Consider the following 24,422-nt stretch of genomic DNA (forward strand, 5'->3'; position numbering starts at 1 on the left):
AACATTTACCTAAATTAATGGATATGTTGCAGTGCAGGAACCATGTAGACAAAAATCAGATCTGATTTATTAAAAAAAAAAAGAAAGAAATGAAAGATAAGGCTTGTACTGAATGAGAGCATGTGCTTCCAGGGACTCATGAAGCTCCAGTCAGCCAAGGGGGAGACCAGCGCCTGCTCCAGACACAGCAGCAGGTCTCTCGAAGTGGGCAGCCCATGCAGCCTGCTCCCATGGTTTTCCAGGGTCCTCCTGTCAGTCAGCATGGAGCTCCAGGGCCAAATCAGGGCTTAGCAACGCCTGCCCAGAATTCTCAGACACAGCACACACACCTGCCCCCCCACCACCTGCAGAGCACACCCCCTCAACCCAACCCAGCGTCCAACCCCTGGGCACCTCCACCTCCTGCCTCCCACCCTCTCTCCTCACCTCCTCTTACCCCACAGAAAGTGCCTCACGTACAGGTGAGTCTCCATCAAAGAAATGATTTGATGTGGGTTAACACATTGCATGCATGTGTGTGCGAGAGAGAGAATGTGACCAGAGATGGAGACTATGTACATTTGTTTTCATGTGTGGGTGTATTTCAAGTGAATGTTTATTTTTCATGTGGGTGGGGGAACGTGTGTTTGGAGTGTAAAGGAAGTGTGGTGTGTGTGTGTGTGTGTGTGTATATATATATATACATGACATTTGAGAGCACAGCAGTGCATTAGGCACCAGTTCAGTGGGGGGGGTGTCTGTGTGTGTGTGTGTCTGTGTGTGTGTGTGTTCATATCAGTGTGTTTGTGCCTTTTGTGTTTTCCGCTGTCGACCTTGTGTGTGGTTGTTTCCGTGTATGTGTGTGGGGAAATGGATTTTTGCAGCTGTTTGTTTCCTGTGAGCTGCATATCCTCAGACTTGTGTGCAGTGTACATACACGTGCACATGCAGAGGCGCCACCAGCATAATCTCTCCCTCTTGCTCCAACACATCTCCCCCTCCCGTGTGGAGGAAACCTCCCTTCCTGTCTCTCCCCCCTCCCTGTCTCCGCTCTTTCCGCTCGGTCTGTGTGTCTGTCTCACTGTTTGTCTTATCTGTTGCAGGGGTGTCATCTCTTACTTAATGTTGTGTAGCCAGATATGCAGAGACAGACATTTGGGTTGGGTGGTTGTTAAGAGATTGGTGGAGGGGAAAACACTAAGAGGAAAGAAGTGGAGAAAACGAGCAAAGATCTCAAGAGGGGGAGTCCAGGATCTGTAGCAAAATAGAGGAGGCTGGTGGGAAGAGGTTAGCAGTTCTCAAAGGCAGCCTCCATGTGCGTGTGTGTGAGTGAAAAAGAGAGAGAGTGTTCACCATCACTGCTGCCTGTGTCACGTGCCCTGGGTTCCATTAGCTTGTTTTGTTGCTCAAAGCCCCCATTCTTCACTGACCCATTCACACACAATAGCAGCCCTGTGGCTACACACACTCACTCACTCTCCCTCTCTCACTTCCACACCACTACTCTGCTCGCTTACTACTCCCCCACGCCACCTCTAAGTCTCCATCAATGTGTTTTGTGGTTGGCATTTCATCCGTCACACATAATTTATCCAGCACTCCTGACCTAGATGCCAGGTTGACTGGCATCATGGCTGCATGTGCCATTCTGACTCTAGCTGCAGGCCCGGCAGCGCCCATCATAACTCACGCAAACACACGCACACCAGTATAACTTGGAATGGTTTGGTCTGGAATGGGATGCCAAACGTGCCTGGGGAAATGGGATAGCCTAGCTAGAGTAGGGCTAGAGTACTCAAGAGCGGTATGCGTGTCTGCGGCACAGGAAGGGAGTTCTGTGTCTCTTGATGCACTTGTTAGAAAGAGACACACACCCCAAGCTGGCCAGTCAGTCATGATGACTGTATGTCTGGTACTCTAAGCTCCGTCTGTTCACTAAGCATGGTTATTACACGTGCACACATGCACACGCGTGCCTTCGTCAGCAACTCAAGGTCACAGCTCTGGCAGAGTGCTGTGCTGTGACCTTTATTCTACATATCTGGCATACAAACACACACAAATGTGCACAGTGTTTCATGCGGCACTCCAGTTGACACATAACATGCTTGTCACCCCTCCCCCGCTCATACACACTATCGGTGAGCTGCTATACCATCCACCTCACCAAGGCCATGCAGCTTCGAGGAAATGGCTCTGATATTTAGTCGTTGTCTCCTCAAGTTTCAACAAATGGAAACTGTTTGTCAGCGGTGGGGTGAATTTGTTTTCTTTCCTCAGACATTGATGTCAGTTATGTGCAGTAACAAAACCATGTTTCAAACAATATTTAGCACAAGTTTAAGCCTGTTGAGCTATCGGTCCTCAAAGCAGTTGTTGAGATGGACATGTCATCAGTGCTGTGAGAACATTGGTATTCGTTATATCTTAATAGTAAAAATCCCATATGGAAAACCACAGCAAATTGGTTTAGGTGCATCCTTGTTCTGAAAGATTACACTCTTAATCATCCTTTTGAGGACAGGTAATAATATCTCATAATAATCTCAGTCCTCAGTAAGCTGATTCATAGTGTTTGTTTTTTTTTTTTTAATATTATATATATATATATATATATATATATTATTCAGTTTTGTGTTTTGTCTGCATTTCCAGTTCAGCATCACTGAGCCTGAAATGTGTAGTTTCAGTCAGGCTAGTGATACAGCGGTGGTATCTTTCTTCTTAGCCTGTCATAATAGCTGCAGAGCAGTGAGTTCTCCTTTTGTTTTATTTCTTAAATTAACATATTGGTGATAGTGTGACATATATTTTTAAAGGGTATGATGATGTCAATAAAAAAACAAAGGATTTTGATCCACAGCTGCTTTTAAACCAGTAATAGAACTATCCAGCTTGCTAAAGTCACTCTGCAGACACCAAACCTGAGGCAGAACTCAAGTGTGTGTGTGTGTGTGTGTGTGTGTGTGTGTGTGTGTGTGTGTGTCTCTCTCTCTCTCTCTCTCTCTCTCTCTCTCTCTCCCTCCCTCCATTGTCATTGGTGTGATTGATTATCTGGGAAGCTTGGCAGGAGGACAGATTTATCTCTTGGCACTGTATTCCCCACTCTCTCTCTCATCCTCTAAGATTGTGTGTGTCCCTCTCTCATATACCTACCCCCACCCTCCTCTCTTCTCCTGTTTGTGTGTCTAAATGGCTCAGTTTACGTGTGTGTCAGTGGGCATTTGTGTTCCAGAGTTTGTGTGATGTGTGACCTTGCAGTGGTTTGGTGTGAAATGTCTGTGTGTGCATTAGCATTCTACTGATGGAAGTGGACTTTCAGTTATAGCTCCGCAACTCTTTCGTCCTCCATGTAAAGGCAAGCAAAGCCTGTGTGTTTGTACACTGAGGGGAGGTGCTGCCGTGGCATTCTGCTTTAAACTTGCTGATTATTGCACACACCTTGAGAGACAAACACACAGAAGTGCATACACACCCTACGAAAGGCATGGTCTCGCTTGCTCTCATATGACACATGCACGCGTACTCCCTCGCTGCGCCTTTTGAAGTATGTAGATAATTTATTCGTGTCATGATGCCTGATTTCCCATCTGCTACTGGGACCCTGAGCAGCTGGAGAGAGAGGAAGAGGGAGGGAGGGAGTGAGGCAGAGAATAGAGGGAGAGGGAGGAGAGGCAGCTGGAGAGACTCCCAAACAGCTGGTAAGCAGTTTCCTGTCACAGAAAGCTTACTTGGGAGCAATGAGGAGGAGGACGAGGAGGAGCAGGGGCTAGCAGAAGAAGGAGAAAAAAGAGAGGACTTGGTCTGCAAGAGAGCAAAATAAGGTGTCAGTCGGTTTGTTTACTAAGGTTAGCCTGCTATGCTGGAGGAGGAATCAGGAGGGGCAGAGGGAGGGGAACTGTAGCAACGGGGAGTGCTAGAGAAGAAGGTGGTGGCCATGAGCATGGATGGTTGGATCCCCTATTCCCCCTGTTCTCTTCAGTGCACCATTACTGACAAATTCAACCCCCACCTTTTAGAAAGTATAACGGTATTGACTGACAGGCTGGCATGGCTGAACCAGTGTTGAGGCAAAACATATGCTTAATGATACACACACAGACTATTCTTTATTTGATGTGACGTGGCTTTTAATTGTATAATAAGCAAATAAGAATAATAATCCAGCAAATTACATTTTTGCCAGCTGACACAATACATTTGATTACAAACATTTTAGGTGACTAATTATTACTGTATATTTAGGTGCTATCTGCACTGCTTCTTTCCAGAACTGACAGCTTCCGGAGATGCACACTTTCACGTGGTTTCCAGTGTTACATTTTTGGACAGTGCTCCACCAAGTGAAGTTGTAGGAAGATGGCATTGAGTGTCATAATGATTTCTTACAGTCTTTAAGTGTGGTTTAAAGGTGCTGAATAACTCTGATTAACTGATATTTTTCTCCTCATGTTCCCCTAGCATTCCCCCACAGACCCGTCAGGTGACGCCTCAATGAGGCTTCCTGACAGGCCTGCAGTTGGCGCCGGTGCACCTGGCCAGCCTATCGGCACAGAGCAGCCCAGCGACCAAGAGACCAAGCCAAAAAAGAAGAAGAAGAAGAAAGCAAAAATAATGGATGGTGATGAAGAAGAGGGAGTGAAGAAGTCATTGACAGGAGCAACAGAGGAAGATGTAAAATTGGAATTTCCTGGATCAGGAAGCGATGTAGGTCAACAAGTTACTGACAAAGGAATTGAGGAAAGTTCGCCACTGGTAGAGGAGAAGAAAAAACGGAAAAAGAAACCAAAGGAGAAGACAGAGGGCAACGAGCCCAAAGAACAGAAGACGCCCAAAACACCTAAGACCCCCAAAGACCCCAAGGAGAAGAAAGCAAAGAGCTCTACCCCCAAGACCAAGACTCCCAAGAAAACCAGGTAAGAGCAACCTTTCTTGTAAGTGCTGTGTTTTCGGTTGTTTGTGTTGGAAGAAGAACCAGTGTAGAAAGCCAGTTCACTCTTCAGGTGAAACAAGTAAACTCCCTCATGAGCTGGTGTTAACACTTTGGTTAGAACATCTGATGCCCAGGATGTTTAAATGTCCTAAAATGCCTTGTTTATTGTTTATTGGGTTGTTACATTGACCTGATTTCTGTAGATCAGGAAAAGCTTTTGATGAAGTTGACCAGCTGTGACACATGTTGAAAGCATTTGGTTTCAGCTCTGAATCTCATAGATTCAGGTCTTGTATTCAGACCTTGAGAGTGTACTAATGGTAGTTTCTGTGCTGTCTTTAAAGTCTCTTGGCGTATATTTTGGGGCTCTCTTGTATTTGAATAACTGTGATAATATTGGGGAAAAAGCTCAAGGGCTAAAAAAAAGTTTTTTTAAAAGGTCACATTTTAGCAATCAATAATAATGTCATCTAATCAGCTGTATGTGAGAGATGTGGAGAAGTCAATCAGCATCTGGTGTTATAAGGATATTCTGTGCTGTGCCCAGCTAATCAGGGTGATGTTTCAGTAATTTTTATTTTTGGTTTTGGTGGATGCAGCAAATAAAAGCCCTCATTCTCTCTACCCTTGCCCTGCCCCCGCAGTACCCCCTTCCCCCTTTCCTTTCGGCCTCTTTTATCCAGAGGATGAGGGGGGGTGAGAGCAGCAGGCAGGGGTCAGCATTGGGGGAGGTGTGTGCATATGCATGCATCGACCACTGGAAAAGAGTCTAGCATAGGGTGTGTGTGTGGCTGAGTCAGTGAGAGAGCAGGCCTTTTGTGTATATGTGTGTGTGGGAGGAGGGGTTGTTGGTAATCTTTGTGACAGAAAATGGCGTCTAATGATAATGAAGGCCACGCTGCTGACCACGCCACAGCCACAACTGTGTGTCCGTGTGTGAGTGCAGAGGAAATGTAGGGTGGTGGGGAATCCATTCTTAGCATGCGTGTTGGTAAACTAGCTCTTATCTTATGTCAGGCTTTCCTCCATCTTGAACTCCCAGGTTAATTTAGCATAATAATGGCTACTGGCCATTCGCTGCTGCTCTAAAATGGAGGACCACTGCAATCACCCAACTATCTTCTTCTATACTTTCTTCTCCTTTCCCCTCCCACCAGTCCCACCTCTTCATTCTGAAAAGTGTCTCCTTTGATCTTGTACTCTACACTCTTGTTTTTCTTATTTAAGCCTAGGACTCAGGAGTGAAGTGCATCCTTTCCCCTCATGTCCAATTTTGTCCTTAAAGTTGGACATTTTGAATGAAGCTTGACATGGCTATCATGAAGTTGCACTCATGAGTCATGGTGGTTAATTTCCAATACACACAGACACACAAGTCCTACAATGTGTCTATATTTATTTTTTAAATTTTTTTTTATGTGAGCGGGACTGTTCATTCATCTACTTTTCTTACAGCTTTTTTTTTCTTCTTCCTTCATCTGATGAACTCCCTAGAGCGGGGGTTTCCAATCCCGGTCCTCGAGAGCCACTATCCTGCTAGTTTTCCTACTATCTCTGCCTTACCCACTGCTGATTACCTGGATCAGGTGTGTTCAACCAATCAGAACCTGGAAGTGAAGGCCTGGTTACAAAATAAGCCAGACAGTGGCTCTCGAGGACCAGGATTGGACACCCCTGTTCTAGAGACATCCACCGCTCTCGTGTCACCACCCCAGTCCATAAGGGTCAGGACAGACTCTTGTTCTGCTGCAAGCCCATAAGAGACATCCCACCTCCCTTGTGATGAAGTCGCCCATATAATATTACTTCCTGGTCCTCCCTAAATTCAATACATTATCTTGGAATCTAATGTCTCTTGCTGTAAGAGGACCCATAACTTGCCTTTGTGCACAGGCTTTACTTAATTATCATGTCCAGAGTAGCGTTAGTAGTCTGTCTAGTAGGCAATCCATGTAGTCAGATGGGACAGTATAGAGTGTAGGTCAGCTGTGTTTCAAGGCCAGAACCCCCCAAAAATGGAAAATCAGAACAAAAAACAAGTATGAATTGAGCTGTGGCTTGAAACAAGACACTCATTTTATACATCAAATATATGTTAAGTTTATTTCAACATCCTTGACACTACTTTTTTCCACTACTTTCCCGCCTTCATATAGTTCAAATACAGTAGTAAAAACAAAAGGGCACTTTCTCATTTTTTTTCTACTGAGCATGTGTGGAACATGTCAGTGTAGTTATCCCTGGTAGAAGTATGAACAGAAACATGTGACCGGCATGGGTACAGAAACCGTGGTTGTTTCTTTCATATGGACCGTACCACAAAACAACACATGCTTTCTGTCTGCTCAATGTATTTGTATGAACAAATAAGCTAACGCTTACTGCTGTAACCAGGATGTTGGGCTGCTCTGTTAACTCTTTGAACAAAAGGCGTGTATTGGTTTCATTTCCTTTTTATTTGCAGTTTGTGGCATTAGCACCACAAATCATGTCATGTTACTTTGACTTTTTTTTAGAAGTTAAGGTACTTATAGTCAGTTTACACATCAGTTACATTCTGTGGCATTCAGAGTACACTTATAAGTATACATTTTACTTAACCTATGTTGTTGTGATTAATATATAGGGACTTCACCATCATGATTTCATTAATGATTTGTGCTTTGTAAATTTGATAATATATAAGTGATCAGATATAATGTTGCATTTGACCCAGGCTTGACTGTGGCTTACGAAACCTCAGCAGAGTTTCGAACTCCACTGGGTTAGCAAGATCAGTGGGAAATACTTGGGTGATAACTAATTATAGAGAGGACATGATGCCGCTCAACATGTTGATGGACCGCTCTGCGACATTGAAGCCAAACTGTACATATACAAAAAAAACTTGACTGAATTGCATCTGTAATGTGGCTTTTGAAAACTGTGATCTGATAAATTGTCTTGTAGCCTTGTAGATGTTTGCAGTGCAGTCTGCAGTGGAAAGAGTAAGTTGCACTGATTTCAGCAGTATGCGTTTTGACGATGTTAGGATTCACAGTGTGTGTTTTGACAGGGTCACAAGGGTGAAATGTGCCTTGGCATCAGCGTCCGGAATTGTTAAAATGTAGAATGACTTGATCTTAATGGACATCTCAGTTCCAGTCACAGCTATTAGTTTCAGCTGCTCAGACAGTGTGTGTGAGTGTGTGTGTGAGTGTGTGTGTGAGTGTGTGTGTGTGTGTGATTAATATAGAGAATCAGGTGATTTTACTTCTCTAGTCAGCTCACTCCTCTTCTTTGACCTTGCTGTCTCACTCCATCCTTCTTTTCCCTAGCTTTCTCACTCACACTCCCTCTCTCTCTCTCTCTCTGTCTACCTCTCTGAGGAAGTACATCTATAAATAACTTGGCTTTCAGCTGCCACACCCTTCCCTCAGTGTGTGTGTGGTTGTATCATTTGTTTGTAGTACACACAAAGAAGTCAGACATGCATGCAGGCATCTTGTTTTGTGTGTCTGCTAGCATGTGTGCAAATACAGCACTGCTTTTGAACACACACACACACACACACACATACACACACACACACACACACACACACACACACACACAGAAGGTGTGTGTGTATCAGTTTGCTTCTGACTGACTACCAGTGTTGTTTTTCATAGCCGTGTGTGTGTGTGTGTGTGTGTGTGTGTGTGTGTGTGTGTGTGTGTGTGTGTGTGTGTGTGTGTGTGTGTGTGAGATTCAGTCGTATGACTCATCATGGTAGCAGGTGTCCCTTACACCCTACCCTTCCCGTTTTCCTCTCTTCCTTCAGTTTGTCGATCCCCCCACCCCCCTTCCATTTTACTTCACTTCCTGTCTTCCTTGCATTACTTACCCCACCCCACCTCTCCGGAAAGGAGCATCTCAACTCCTCTCTCTCTCACACATACACCACAGCTAGGCAGCATGTGTGAATGCCGGGGTGGAGCGGGTGTACACTGCACAGAACTGGCCTCTTCCAGAGAGGCCTGATTTTTTAAGAGTACAGGTGAAAAGTTTCATAGTGATATAATAGAAATCACCTCATTCCCCACTAGAGGTCTTATCGTTCCCAATGGTTTGGACACAGTTCCACAGGACCAAGTGGCTCAGAGAAGATCCAGTGTTTCAGTCCAGGGCTGAATAAAAAGTTTGAGTTGAAACTTATCCATAAAGGTTTTTGGTTGACAAATTGATTGATCTTGGTGCTGAACAGCATCCCTTGTCAAAGTTAACTTTCTTGATGACGTAGATTGTGAATCTAGCGGTTTTGACGCTTTCACAATATCAATCAAAATGTGACATCAAATAAAAGTGCCATCATATACTGATAAGTTATGCAATTATGCAATCATGCAGTTTTCAGGCAGACATTTTACAAATTTGCAAAATCTTTCTTGATGTCTTGACCAGGTAGATAGTTGAAACCCTGACGCCTCAACTATACTTTGGTAAATTGTACTGAGTACAGTTATGTCCAGAAGGTTATTGTAATAGGCTTTGAAAAAGTGTTAAAACATGTGTGCATTACACGAATAAGTAAAATGTCAGCCAAGCAAGCTTATCAGCGAGCATGTTCAGGCCACTTTCAGACATAGCAAATCTTGTCAGTGAATAGGAACAACCCCCAATTTTCTCCAGAACAAGTGAAGTCAAAGTCAAATATACAATCTAATTTGTCAATTAGGTGTGAGAGAACCAAAGTAGACCAAAGAAGTAAAGCTGGATGTTAAGAGAGAGCAGTCAGCAGAGAAAGAAGAGTGAAGAGATGGACTCAGCAGAAGGAGTCAGAAGTAATTGAGCGACCAAAGAGAAGTGAGGCCATGCAAAAGCCAGGAGGAAGAGGGGGAAGAAGGCAGCCAAGTGGTGTGCGTGTGCTTGTGCGTGTGCTTGTGCGTGTGCTTGCGCGCGTCCATGTGCATGTGCGTGTCTGTGACCAGATGGCTCCAGCGTGTGGCGACCAGCCAGAGGAACAGGTGCAGGTCACATGACCAGCCGTTACCACGGAGATGGTGATTGCTCTTGGCGTGAGGATGAAAGGAGAAGGGCCCCAGGGACAGAGGGGGCGAGAGAGGGAGAGAGGATGAGCAACATAGACAGAGAGAAGGAGAGAGAGCCAAACAGAGTACAGCAGAGGCCAAGATGGGAGAAAAGGCAGTACACACTAGGAAAGACGCAAAGCAGTTGTATGTTTTGTGTTGTGTAATTGTTTCATTATAAGCCAGTGGAGCAGATTTTCTCCTTATTGCTTGAAGGTATCATTTCTATGTCCTGAAATCTATAAAGACCTGAACCTAGAGATTGAGAGTACCTTTTTGTGTTGATGTGTGGTTGTTGGAAGAGCACCAGTGTAAGAAATGATTGAATTTCTTTCATTTTGTTGTGAACATATAACTACGTTGTTGGAGGATCCCTGGTCCACTGTCTGACAAGTGCAAAAGTTAAATTCCAAATCATCCCCATGTCGGCCGAGAACAGTAGAATTATAAGCTGCACATTTGACAATGGCTACATGTTGTTAGGTTTTGTGTAATTCCTGGAGTTGAAAGGGGCTCATTTATGTGATCATGGGTGGAATGTATACACATTTCTGGAAGACCAACAAAGGAACGAGTCTTCTCAAGTGAACCAATGTCTTTGGCCCACATCACCTAAATTTCAAGAGTGTGAATTTCCCAGTGAAACTTGAATCTGTGCTCTTAACTCTTGACACAGTTTTATATTCATCAGTATTTGCAGCAACAAGCAAAGACAAATAACAAGTGCACAATTTAGTAAGCTACACTTTTTGTTTTCCCAGTATGATGCATATTTGACTAACACATTGTATTATCTGACGCCCGACCCATTTTCAGTTTGGGTCTGCAGGTATAGCTTTAGTTACTTGCAAATGTTGTAACCTAATTGGATATAATAATGCTTCAAGTTCAGTAAATAGGTCTATACCCTCTGTATGTTAAAGATTAGCATTTTATAACCTGTCCTTTCAGCATCATTTCTGACCAGGCATGGCAGAAAAGCGACCGAGTACCAAATGTGTGTGACAGATAGGAGAGGAGTGTTGTGTGTCTTCTCGTCTTCCTCTATGATCTATACGCACACACTCTTACAGATAGAGCCAGCTCCTTTTTCTTTCCATGCCAGAGATTAGCGTAGGCCTGGGGGCCCTCTCAACCCCTTCCCCCTCCTCTCTGTGTCCCTCTCTGTCTGTCTGCCTGTCTCACTCTCTCTCTCACCCCCTCCCTCTCTCTGTGCCTGCATCTCTCTATGTCACTCCCTCTGCCTCCTCATGGCCTTTCATCATATTAACCCCCTGTGTACCAGAGCCTGAGGCACCCTAATGATTCCTAAATGGGTAAATCAAACATGGCTGCTGCCCTGGGAACGACAAGTGCACCACACATGCATACACACAGTCACACTCTGAAAGAATGCCTTGTAATCTGGAAAGAGGTTAAGACATGTTTCTTCAGAGTACTAACAAAGTGTTTGTCTGTCCTTGCAGCAGTAAGAAGGTGGAGTCCGAGGGTGGGGCTAGTGCTGCTAAGAAGGATTCCAAGAGAAAGAGAGAGTCGTCAGTCAGTGACTGTGTGGAGGTGAAGTCTCCACCCTCCTCACCTCCTGAAGAAGAAGATGATGACGGTGTACAGGTACGGCGCACAGAAGAAAACATAGCCAGTAGTTTTGAGAGCTTGTTCCAATGCTCAGGCAGCACACAGCTGTGGAAAGTAGACAACATCATAACTAATACTGCAGCATGGTTTCCGGAAGCTCAACAAAAAAACGGCCTGTTAGCGGTAGGAGGCACTGGGCCAGGAGGCATCTACTGTTTGTGCAGTGTTGACAGACCAAACACACAGGTCTCTCTGCCAAGTTCACATTATGCTTCAGCTGTTCAGCTGCTCCATCCACTTTTTTTTTTTTTTCTTTTTTTTTTGGGACCATCAAAAGAACTATCTGCATTAAGTTATATATAGTTAAAGTTATAAGTGTTGTTTTAGTTTGGATGTTGCTGTTTGGAGGAACAAGCAGCACCTCCATGTATCCCTCATCAATCTTGGATTTTTTATGTGCAAAAGTAATTATTTGGGTCATGTAAACAGAGTAGCATCTGGCCATTAGCTGCTTAAAGAGTCGTGGCTCTCGTTCAAATAGGCAAGCACCTCAGCAGCAGTATGTCCTCTTTAGCCTCTTCAGTACAGCCTGCTGCCTTTTTTATCCACAGTCTTATTATTTGGCAACATTATGAGCCCAAGAATGTTGATGTTGATGACAAGTTGATGTTTTCTTCAAAGTCAGTATGGATAACCTGCTGAATGTGGAATAATGAAAATGAAGTGTGTATCTTGTAACAGTGCTGCCTACACACAGTTTTCGTTTTCCATTTTATATGTAAAAATATTATTAGACACATTACTTGTGTGTGCACATTTATACATTCTTTTAATTTGCTTGATACACTGATCGGCTATAACATTAATAACACCTGGTGGTTTTAGTGTTGTGGATGGGCATGGGAGCTCTGACTGGTCTGCAGATACATAGAAGACGATACACAGGATTACATTTTTTCCACGATAACCCCTTTGCATCACAACATTAAACCAATAAGACGTAGTGTCAGTAGTGTTACAAAACAAATAAAATGTGGCTCTGGAAGAGCTATAAAAACCACAACTGTCTGACATGGCTCCATCTTTTCCTCTGACCATCAGAAGCGTCGCTCCAGTCGTCAGGTGAAGAGGAAGAGATACACTGAGGATCTGGAGTTTAGGATTTCAGAGGATGACAGCGGAGATGACTCACCAGCGCCTAAATCCCCATCTTCATCATCCCAACATCAGGTACAGCTTGGATGTCCCTAAAGGTTTAGAGTGTATGGAGGAGTTAAAATCAATTTTTTATTTGTTTTTAATTTCTTTCTTTTTTTTATGAAAGTCAAATAATTCCTAGCCCTCTGGATATCTAGCGACACAATCAAAAACAGAATAAAAATTCTAATGAATATTTGGTTTGTTTTCAGGATGTGGCTGAAACCGAGGGGCCTGTTGTGGAGAAGATCATGGGCCTGCGTACCTCCAAAAAACAGGTGATACATACAGAAAGAAACCCACAGTGCACTGAGACACTCACACATGGCCACTGGCCCGAGTCATGGTTTACGTCATCTGATTAGCCGCTCCACAGCTGGTCTAAGCAGATTATGTGCACACGCACAAGTACTTACACACACACACACACACACACACACACACACACACACAGCTCAGACAGTGTGTATTCACTTGGTAAGCAGAGACAAGAGTTCTTGTATTTCAAAATGTATGCAAGAGGGTGTGTACATCTGCTTTACTGTGTGTGTGTGTGTGTGTGTGTGTGTGTGTGTGTGTGTGTGTGTGTGTGTGTGTGTGTGTGTGTGAGTGAGTGTCTTTCTTTAGACACTCCTTGTCTAAAGAAAACTCATCCAACACACACGCACATACAATCATCAGCCAACTTTCTTTTGCTTGCCAGGTGCCAATGAGTTACCACTCCACGTACGTGTGCACACACATTCTCACCACTCCATTCAGAGTTGGCCCTGGCCTTGGCACACAGCCAAAACCACAAAGCTAGCTACGCCAGACACCAAGCTAGCATTTCCTCAGGCACTCTGAGTGTGTGTGTGAGTGACTGTGAGTGATGATTCATGGCATTACAGTAGTAGTTGCATGGTGGAGGGTGTGTGTGTTGTGGCAGTAATGGGAATAGAAGGGGACAACAAGAGCTATGTTTTGGTATTTCCCCTTCCCCCTCCCACACACACAACTATGTATGAAAACAAACATATTACAAACAATATATTACACCTTATATTTTGAAATGTATTTATATATTCATCTGTTTCTAGTTTGAAAATTCAAACTTTCTTCGTAATTTTCCTAAAACCAATTAAATTATTAAAAACTTTAAAACTTCACTTGCATCTTTGTTTTACCCAAAGCAAAATATGGCTGCAAGAGAATGTCAAGCAAAGTGAGATTCAGTGATGCCAGTGTGAAACTGATGGAAGGCTCCTTCTTTGCCACGTCACTAATCCAAGCACATGTTGCATGACAGTTACCGGCAACTCTTTTACCTTGCAGGACCTTTTACCTTGCTATATTTAAGTGATTATTGACCTTTTTTTTCTTTTTAGCTGGAGTCAGGAGAGGAAGTGGAGGTGGAGGAGTTCTACGTCAAGTTCAAGGGCTTGTGAGTAACATGCTTTTTTTTTCCCTTTTGTATTCACAGCAGGCTTCTTTTTTTACAGACCTATTTCCAACACACACCAGGATGTCCATAAGTGTGAGCAGCTTGGTATCTGAAGCCTGAAAGCCTCATTCACCTTCTTTTGTGTTACACACGGAATCATATGACCCTGCTAAACAAGTGTTATTTTCCAGTTTTTGTCATAGTAGTCATTCCATTGCTGACAGATTTAATTAGTGCAAATCAGGTAGCTTAAAAACACGTGAGCCGTGACTGAAGTTAACTAAACTAGTGTGAACCAACTGGAAAGGCCTAACTAATAATTGTCAGTGTCGTTTAATCCGCTGATTATTTTTTTGATTAATCAAATAATAATTCCAGTCAAAAATTTGCACCATTTGTCAGAGTTCAAAGTGTTGTCTTGTTTTGTCCAGTCAACAAAAGATGTTTAATTTCTTATCATAGGGCCTGTTTAGCAAAATCTCTGTTTGCTAAACAAGTTGCATTATTATGAATGTTTCAGACTCGGCACTGGGGATAAATTAAATTAGCCACAGACTCATTAAAAATAAAATGATCTGATGTGAAATACTTATTTTAAACTTATTTTTTTATTTATCTATCTTGGATCTACTTAGTAGTACATTGATGAGACTTGTTCTTACAAGTAGATGGTTACTAACCACAAAGAGCACAGATGCTGTATGTATAGGGAATAATATAGCCTACTGCCTGTAGCAGTTAGTTCAACTAAATTTACATACTTAAACTTTTGGGTGTCAACTGTCTTCAGTTCACGTTACAGTAAATAATTTGTTGTGAACTTCTCTGCAGAGTGTACACATTTCTTTTTCTTTATAAATTAAACGGGCTTCGGTCTTCATTTGTTTTTTTAAAAACATGTCCAGGCTAATGGCTAATACCTTCAAATGTGGATAGTGGTGTTATGATTTATAAAAACTGCTGTGTTCTGTGGCTGATGTGAGTCATAAGTGTTTCTGTTTTCTTGTGACTCAGTTCGTACCTCCACTGTCGTTGGGCTGACCTGGAAGAGCTGGAGAAGGACAAGAGAATACATCAGAAGGTCAAGAGGTTTAGGGCCAAACAACAACTCAACAACTTTATAACTGAGGTAAGAGCAGAGCTCTACTCTACAGTTAGTCCATTACCAGGCTCTTGACACTCCGCTGCACCACGGAACACAAGCATCAAACCAGCTGACAACTCTCAGGCTATTCTGTTGAGTTTCTTAGTGTCAAAGTAGACTCTTTACACATTGTGTATAAAGAATTGAACATGTTAAATGGGGAAAACGGCATTTTACCATAACCTCATTTTAATATTTGCTGTAAAGCATTAAAAGTCACAAAAGTCTTATTGAGTCTGACAAATAAAACTTGCTTCCTTTCTAGATGGATGATGAGCCTTTTAACCCAGACTATGTGGAGGTGGACCGTGTCCTGGATGTTTCAGAGAGCACAGATGAAAATGGAGAGGTACTTTGATCTTTTCCTGTCATCTTTCATGGGCTTTGCGATGTGCTCTCTCTCTCTTTTCACACTCGCCAAACCTCCCTTTGTCTTTTGTATCTTGGCCTGTAGATGGTGACTTTATATTTGGTGAAATGGTGCAGTCTGCCGTATGAAGACTCCACCTGGGAGCTCAAGGCTGACATCGACCAGTCCAAGATAGAGGAATATGAACGCATTGCAGCACGCACACCCAACACTAAGAGAGTGGTAAGTTGTGTGTGTGTGTGTGTGTGTGTGTGTGCGTGCGTGCGTGCGCTATCTGTGTTCCAGCCTCCCTCCAGTAGGCGTGTGTCTGTTGGCCTGCTGCCTGTTCCTTCCTCCTCCAGATTTACAGCTCCCTTAACTGCTTTCCACAGGGCCATGATCTTGTGGTCTTACACTCACACACACGCCCTGCTGTTGTGGCCAGGCCAAACCACTAACAGCGTATTTAATGCTGAACAGAAACAGCTGACTGGCTGCAGTCCTTCCCTCCATTACTCCTTTCAGTGTCCATCCATTTAACTGCTGCCTGCTGTCTTTAAGGGCCGTGTTAGAAGCGCTTTGTCATAGATCAGCAGTATTTAGAGGGAGCTATTTCTACTGTGATTTAGATTGTCATTTGGACTGACGTAAAACTTTTGGAGTACCTGTGTCGGATGTTCATCATCTTCAAAAATTAAATCTCCTGAGTGTGTCGGTCAATAATGTGACTTCTTCATAGTTTAACCCACAATCAACAAATTAATACATTTGACTGTGATGAGAGAGAGTGTACGTTTTCTCTGAAAGTTGACTTAAAAAATAGTTGATTAAGCAGATGTTTCACCTTAAATGTGGCCCATGAAAACCATTGTCAGTTTATGCACACCATTCAGAAAATCACCATCATGCTCCAATAACTTGATTGGGGTTAATAATTCTGTGTCGTTTGATAACCCTAAATAATTTCTGTGCCTAGGATCGTCCTCACGCAGTTGACTGGAAAAAGCTGGATAGCTCCAGGGAATACAGGAACGGAAATGCACTCAGGGAATACCAGTTGGAAGGCCTCAACTGGCTTACTTTCAACTGGTACAACTCGTAAGTTACCAATAACTTTGGTCTGTTAGGACTGGTCCCTAAATGCAACTGTACTGCTTGTACAACATTTAAAAGTTGGTCTGATCTAGCAGTAAATAAACAAATAGAAGGCTCTTCTTCACAATAGTTGAGTTTTTGTTTAAACTGTTTGAATTGTACTATAGATTTAATTTACTTTAGAAGGACTTAAGTTCATTTTGTTGTTGATTTGAATTTTAAAGTGAACAGAGTTTCTGTTACTCTGACTACCACATCAATAGAAAATGGGCTGGATAAAATAATAAAAACACTTTTCCAGCATAATACCATACAGTTTCATTGTAATCAAGGTTTTCTGTAATATAATGTAAGCATCAAGCGTATTATAGGATTGGGGTAATATAACATTCTTAAAACTACAGTGACTTCAATATATATTCAGAACCCATTCACTAAAATGTGGTCCTGCAAATTATTGCCCTTTTGCTTTAGCTTTCTTGACATGTCTAGAACTGGATAAAAGGATAAATGCAGAAAGGTCTATAAAGAAAACCTGCTCTTCTGTGCACATGACCTGACTTAACCTTTCAGCATGACGAGTTTGCTGAATTGTCCGACTCTTCTTGACTGGCTCAGCCAAAGCCCAATCTCAAAGTGTGAAGGGATGTGAACACTTTCTGAAGCACCAGTTATTTTTCACATTGTCTCATATGTTTTCAGCATTAGTTCACTGGAGTGGATAAAATGTTTTCCAATTTGAAAAAGAGTGAACAGGCAGAAAGTAATCTTTTCAAAACAGGTTTGCTGAGTCATGTAAAAGTCATGACAGTTTACACCAAAGCCACATTGGGGGCAGTCTTTCATACCTGGCAAACAAGGCCTTTGATTCTGTGGTTCTCACTGTGCGTGTATCTTTTGTCATTTGTAGACGTAACTGTATCTTGGCTGATGAGATGGGTCTTGGGAAGACCATCCAGTCCATAACATTCCTCTATGAGATTTACATGAAGGGCATTGAGGGGCCATTCCTGGTGATCGCCCCACTCTCCACCATCCCCAACTGGGAGCGAGAGTTCAGGACCTGGACTGAGCTCAATGTGGTGGTCTACCACGGCAGCCAGGCCAGCCGGAAGACCATCCAAGCCTACGAGATGTACTACAGAGACACACAGGTAAACAAAGCAGGGCACATCAGCTCTTTTACTCATAAACAAAGTTTCTTAAGAGATAGTTGTAAATATTGTCAGTCAGTCACGTTAGGGTATTGTCATTTATCCAGTCTAGGTTGTAGCTTAACACCAGCTTCCTGAAGTTTAAGAAACAGGTGAAGGAAATTAACAGAATGTGTGGTGTTCTCAGGAGACGGGAGACAGTTGACTTGGAGGAGGAACATGTCAATTGTACCTTAGATGTTGTGTGAGACAGTCAGCAGATTTGATCTCCTCCTTAGTAAAGGGGAAGACTTAATCAGTCAATGCTGCTTTGCTGCATAAGCTCTCACAGTACCCTGACTGTAATCCATGTACTGTAAAGTCTCACTGTACAATTCAATTAGCATTTCTTTGCGTAACCTTCACCACAGCCTGAACCTGTGAAGAAAATAAGCCGTAACAGTGTTTTGCTTGTTGTTTCTTGCTGAGGCAGTTTTCAAGGTCGCAGTAGAGTGACGCTTTGTATGCTATGACTTTGATGGCTTACAGATTTTGATAATGAATGGACACAAGTAGATAGTGCTGTTACTCCATCACAGCGAAAGATAAAGATGTTAGATTATTCTGACCTTAATTATATTCTATCCAGGGTAAGATATTAAAGGGAGTGTATCGGTTCCATGCGGTGATAACAACCTTCGAGATGATTCTGGCTGACTGTCCGGAGCTCCGCAGTGTCCCATGGCGCTGTGTGGTAATAGATGAAGCCCACCGCCTCAAAAACCGAAACTGCAAACTACTGGAAGGACTCAAAATGATGGATATGGTGAGTGGTGGTGGTTTTATGTAACATATGGTGTTCGCTACAGCAATACAATAAGAGGAATAAAGAAGATAGAAGTATGGGTTTGGAGAGTCTTGACAGATTACAAGTTCTAGTCCTGTAGGCATTTGATTTTATGCATCTGCTTTCTCCTTCAGGAGCACAAAGTTCTGTTGACAGGAACTCCTCTCCAGAACACTGTGGAGGAGCTCTTCAGTTTGCTTAACTTCCTGGAGCCTGACAGGTTCCCATCTGAGCAGACATTCATGACTGAATTCGGAGACCTCAAGACTGAAGAACAGGTAAGCAGATAGTTGAGTCTTTATTTGGCTTGGCTCAGTTTGTAAGTTCTTGTTCTAATGAAGTGTTGACATTGCTTCTCTGTGTCTTAGGTTCAGAAATTGCAAGGCATTCTGAAGCCCATGATGCTGAGAAGACTAAAGGAGGATGTGGAGAAGAACCTAGCCCCTAAGGAAGAGACCATCATTGAGGTAGGACAGTAGTGTCAAAACTCTTTAACATGTTCTGGTGGGGTTCTTCAGTTAGTCAAACATAAAAAGTAAATATTTATAATCCAGCCCACGTCCTGTTACACTTGGTTCAAATGCTGCGTTGTTGTCAGGTGGAGCTCACCAACATCCAGAAGAAATACTATCGAGCCATTCTGGAGAAGAACTTCTCCTTTCTATCAAAAGGAGGTGCAGGGGGAGGAGGAGGCGGAGGAGCCAGTGTCCCCAACCTCCTCAACACAATGATGGAGCTGAGGAAATGTTGCAACCACCCTTACCTCATTACTGGTACACACATACATCCTGCAAAAAAATTATGATATAGCTTTGCATTGTAAAGACTCAGCAAACTAAATATTTGTTATTTGTGTAGGAGCGGAAGAGAAGATTATTGAGGAGTTCAGGGAGTCCCACAGCGGGGTAGATATGCCGGACACAGCCCTGCAGGCCATGATCCAGGCTGCCGGCAAGCTGGTGCTCATTGACAAGCTGCTGCCCAAACTGAAGGCTGGTGGCCACAGAGTCCTGGTGTTCAGTCAGATGGTCCGCTGTCTAGACATCCTGGAGGACTACCTCATCCAGAAACGGTGAGATGGGGGGTGTAGTGTAGGGGACTATACTGGACTTGATTTGATCTGCTGATACAGTGGCAAATGTGATAATTGCATTTCGCTTCCAAGTGCACATGCAAGATACAACTTGAAAATGTATTTAAACAGAAAATTAATCAATCTTGAAAGAAATCTCGTCAGAATAGCATTTCCTAAGTTTTACTAAAAACTGCTGATGGTTATCAACCTTAAGTCTAGAAGGATTCTAATACATGTAATGTAAACTTACACAATGATTTTGTTAAACTGGAGTTTTTGTTTCCCACAGCTTTACCTCAAAATGACATGTACATAAATGTGTAAGGGCTGGAAAGTGGACTTGAGCAAGTTGTCTGTGGTCAAAGTGGCAAAATTTCACATTTCATGCAGGTCTACTTGATTAAAAAACTAAAGGTGCTTATTCAAAAATATAAAGTTGATAAGCCTGAATTGTGTTTTTATGGTAATGGAAGATGAACTAGGAGAATGTGACTTCCTAAAATTGACTTGACGCAGTGTCATAGAGTAGTGTATTAGTTTGTTGGAGTTGTAGGGAATACAAAAGCATGACTTTGTGTGGCTGGATAGCATTGTGATAAATGTCTCACTGCCCTCCATGCCGGAGATAGCTGTGGCCTACTTCCAGTTGGGGTACTTAAGCAAGACCTCCTTATGCTTGTACCTTGTATCTCACTGGCAAGTTGCTTTGGATAAAAGTGTCTGCTAAATGTAATGTAATGTAAACTGTTGCAGTTTAACAGTAGTGGTACAGAGGGAAATTTCTTCCATCTGATGGTCTTTTAACTCTGACACCAGGTGCAGGCAAATTTAATATCAGACTTATCTATTTACTGTATCTTCAACCTAAAACAGGAGTACAGTAAAACAGTGTTATATTTTAGCTGTTATGTTATTATTAACAAAATCTAAAGATCTGTGTGTGTGTGTGTGTGTGTGTGTGTGTGTGTGTGTGTGTGTGTGTGTGTGTGTGTGTGTGTATATACACACACATACACTACAGAATTGACTTTCCTATTGATGGCCAGCATTTCAAGAATTAACACTGGTCATTTCTGTCCAGATATCCCTATGAGCGTATAGATGGCAGAGTCCGTGGTAATCTGCGACAGGCAGCCATTGACCGCTTCTCTAGGCCGGACTCGGACCGCTTTGTCTTCTTGCTGTGTACAAGAGCTGGAGGACTTGGCATCAACCTAACTGCAGCGGACACATGTATCATCTTTGACTCTGACTGGAACCCCCAGAATGACCTGCAGGTACGAACCGCAACTTGCTTTACCCACAGTTTGTTGTGTATTGGTCCTGGGTGCTCTGCAGGACCAGCTTTCCATGGGGGTGAGTTTCGAGTTCACACTGTCTTAATGTAATGACTCTGCCAGCCACATTGAGCTCTGGTTCACCGGACCATATCATTAGTCCTCCTTTAACCACACAGCTGCACCAGAACACCCTCCTGTGGACTGAACAGAAAAGTAAGCAAATGAACAATGTTTTTGAATCTCTGTCTTCCATCTACTAGGCCCAGGCCAGATGTCACCGCATTGGCCAATCCAAGTCGGTAAAGATCTACCGCCTGATCACCAGAAATAGCTACGAGAGGGAGATGTTTGACAAGGCCAGTCTTAAGCTGGGCCTCGACAAGGCCGTGCTGCAAAGCATGAGCGGACGGGAGAACGCCAACAGTGGGGTGAGGCTCATCACAGTCACACATCCAGTATCTATACCAGTACCATCAGATAATTTTTTTTTTTTTTTTTTTTTAACACTGGGACTACTGGCTTTTGTGGTCATACCTAGGAGCCCGGCAGTGTGGTCAAATGACCACCTGGCCCCCTGTGGACAGCTGCTTTTATTATGTAAAGACAGTCGTTAACGGCACATGTCGGGATGGGGGCAGCTGGGGGGAGGGTTGTCGCTGACACACTACAAGGGGAACGGAGGCCCGCTGAAGCTCTGCCTCACCAAGCCATCTTATGGAGACATCCACACACCTTTATGCAACAGATTTATTCATGAAAATGAATTCTGCTTGATCCACTGTCCACATGTGAACCTATAGCAACCAGCATGTCGTGTGGTTCAAAGTGCAGCAATGCTTCACCTGGCACACGGCCAGGTGAAGCATCTTTTTCCAGGGCTAGGCGTGGTGGGTTGATTTCGAAGCTCTTGCTCCTTCATTGCCTTTTTTCCTAAGCGCTGCCATGTCTATCGGGTTATAGAAGATGGAGACTGGCCAGCGCCGTGTTCTTTTGCGCAACTGTAGTCACGCACCATTTGGTCCATTACGTCCACGCCAGCTGTTGAATGAAAGTGGGCGGCCCTTCCATGCCCAGCGCCCCTCAATGAAACATTGTCATAACACTGCACTTGACAATTGTTGCACATTTCCCACTTCTGAATGGTGAATGGCCCACCCATAGAAACAGCAGAAGTGAAAAATGTGCATTTGCAATTATATGTCTAATGGACAAAGGAGGAAAGAATGTCCTCACTGTAACATGGTCATAACACTGCACTAGAGTTTTCATGCCTGCCGACATCTGCATCCCCCACTCTAATCAGGGAGGGGGATGCAGATCTCGGCAACTTCAAGTTGCCAAATATTGCACCCCCTTCCCTTGTTAACTGTAACACACGTTATAGCCTAACCAGATTTGTCCATCTTTTAGATTATTTTAAGCTGACATTGAAAATTCACGTATGCAAAAGTGGGACAAAGTCTGCTACAGATCAATGTATGAATGTTATCAATGTGTCATACTTTGTCAAGTCAAGCTCAATCTAATAAAATATCTGCTAATAATAAGCGCCTCACACTTTTACGTAAATTATTTTTCACTTTCAGCCTAAAATAATCTAAAAGATGGACAAATGACAAATGGCGTTTTGTGTGTTAGGCTACAATTAATAAGGGAGGGAGGTGCAATATTTGGCAACTCTGAGTTGCCGAGATCTGCATTTTTTCCCCTGATTAGAGTCGGGGATGTAGATCTCCAGTCCCGCTCCGTGTCACACTGAGTGGATCCGTTCGTTAGTTCTATGTATGTGTTACGTGACCAACGGATAAAGCACCAAAGACGACTTGTCATCCCGCTTAGGAGAAGGAAGAAGTGTGTGGATGTCTCCATAAGATTGTGGTGTGTCAGCGACAACCCTCCCCCCATCTGCCCCCAACATGCGCCACTAACGACCGTCTTTACATAATAAAAGCAGCTGTCCACAGGGGGCCAGGTGGTCATTTGACCACACTGCCGGGCTCCTAGGTATATTGTCATTTGACCCATCTGTCGTACTGCTAGTGTATGTTTTAGAATTAAAATCCACAAGCTGGACAGTCATTCATGAGGTTTAAAACACTAAAAAATAATAATTTTACATCTGCGGTTCCAGGTCCAGCAATTGTCCAAGAAGGAGATCGAGGACCTGCTCAGAAAAGGAGCATATGGAGCTCTAATGGATGAGGAAGATGAAGGCTCCAAATTTTGTGAAGAAGACATTGACCAGATCCTGCAGAGACGAACCCACACCATCACCATAGAGTCTGAGGGCAAGGGGTCTACATTCGCTAAGGTAACAAATCAAAACTTGGTCTGTCTATACTGTATGGTAGGTTTGTGATATGTGTGTTAGAAGTACAGTGCATCCAGAAAATACTCTGTGCCTACCTTTTTTCAAATTTTGTTATGTTACAGCCCTTTTTCAAAAATGGATTAAATTCATTATTCTCCTCAAAATTCTACAGACGATATCCCAAATGAAAAGATCAGATGTTCACGAGTATTCATTCTTTTTAGGTATGATGCTACACTTATTTTGGGGTGGTTTCTCCCATTCTTTGCAGTACCTCTCAAGGTCCATCAGATTGTATGGAGATTGTCGGTGCACATTCACGCCGTCATTTTCAGATTTTTCCGGAAATGTTTAATCAGGTTCAAGTGTGTGCACTGGTCCAAGCTTCTTCCATTCCTCGATACAATGCTGTTCAATCAACTGACTTCTCTACAGGTGAACTCAAGTTGTAGAAACATCTAAAGGATGATCAGTGGAAACAGGATTCACCAGAGCTCAGTTTTGAGTATCAAGGCAAAGATTGTGAATACTACTGTACATATTTTTATTTATTTTAATAAATATGCAAAGTTTTCAAACAAACTTATTTCACTTTGACATATGACACGATATTTTATATGGAATTCTAATATACCAAAATGTGCAAAAATTAAGCACTCTGAATACTTTCTGGATGCACTGTGTGTCTGTATGTACCTGTATGATTATCTAGCATTGACCGTCATGTTTTCCTATATCTGCAGGCCAGTTTTGTTGCAGCAGGAAACCGAACAGACATTTCTCTGGAGGATCCAGACTTTTGGCAGAAATGGGCAAAGAAGGCAGAGCTGGACCTGGATGCCATCAATGGAAGGGTACCACAGACACATTTGTCTCTCTTTAGTTTTGTGAACTGTCCTTACTTGATGCATTTTCTTCTTACCCCAACATGAGTCGAATCTTAATCTTTTTTGAGAGAGAGACCACCCAGAATGTGCTCACAACAGTGGTTACTATGTGTCCTCACAATGATGTAAGATCTTACTAAAAACTG

At 43.1% G+C, this 24,422-nt stretch overlaps 1 protein-coding gene across 2 annotated transcripts in view; it reads left to right on the forward strand.

The window, feature by feature from the left end:
- chd7 (chromodomain helicase DNA binding protein 7) overlaps positions 1-24,422 on the forward strand; it is a 61,925-nt gene that overhangs the window by 18,230 nt on the left and 19,273 nt on the right. For both annotated transcript variants that reach the window (XM_026373829.2, XM_026373830.2), the window contains exons 3-22: positions 133-461; positions 4,441-4,895; positions 11,427-11,571; positions 12,637-12,765; positions 12,945-13,010; positions 14,100-14,155; positions 15,170-15,284; positions 15,565-15,648; positions 15,754-15,891; positions 16,625-16,746; positions 17,654-17,897; positions 18,526-18,702; positions 18,858-19,001; positions 19,092-19,190; positions 19,322-19,496; positions 19,582-19,795; positions 20,880-21,075; positions 21,339-21,506; positions 23,210-23,389; positions 24,133-24,243. In XM_026373829.2, the coding sequence (XP_026229614.1) occupies positions 133-461; positions 4,441-4,895; positions 11,427-11,571; positions 12,637-12,765; positions 12,945-13,010; positions 14,100-14,155; positions 15,170-15,284; positions 15,565-15,648; positions 15,754-15,891; positions 16,625-16,746; positions 17,654-17,897; positions 18,526-18,702; positions 18,858-19,001; positions 19,092-19,190; positions 19,322-19,496; positions 19,582-19,795; positions 20,880-21,075; positions 21,339-21,506; positions 23,210-23,389; positions 24,133-24,243 (3,347 nt within the window). The remainder of the gene's footprint in view (positions 1-132; positions 462-4,440; positions 4,896-11,426; positions 11,572-12,636; positions 12,766-12,944; positions 13,011-14,099; positions 14,156-15,169; positions 15,285-15,564; positions 15,649-15,753; positions 15,892-16,624; positions 16,747-17,653; positions 17,898-18,525; positions 18,703-18,857; positions 19,002-19,091; positions 19,191-19,321; positions 19,497-19,581; positions 19,796-20,879; positions 21,076-21,338; positions 21,507-23,209; positions 23,390-24,132; positions 24,244-24,422) is intronic.

This window comes from Anabas testudineus, chromosome 17 (assembly GCF_900324465.2).
Source record: "Anabas testudineus chromosome 17, fAnaTes1.2, whole genome shotgun sequence".
Taxonomy (NCBI): Eukaryota; Metazoa; Chordata; class Actinopteri; order Anabantiformes; family Anabantidae; genus Anabas; species Anabas testudineus.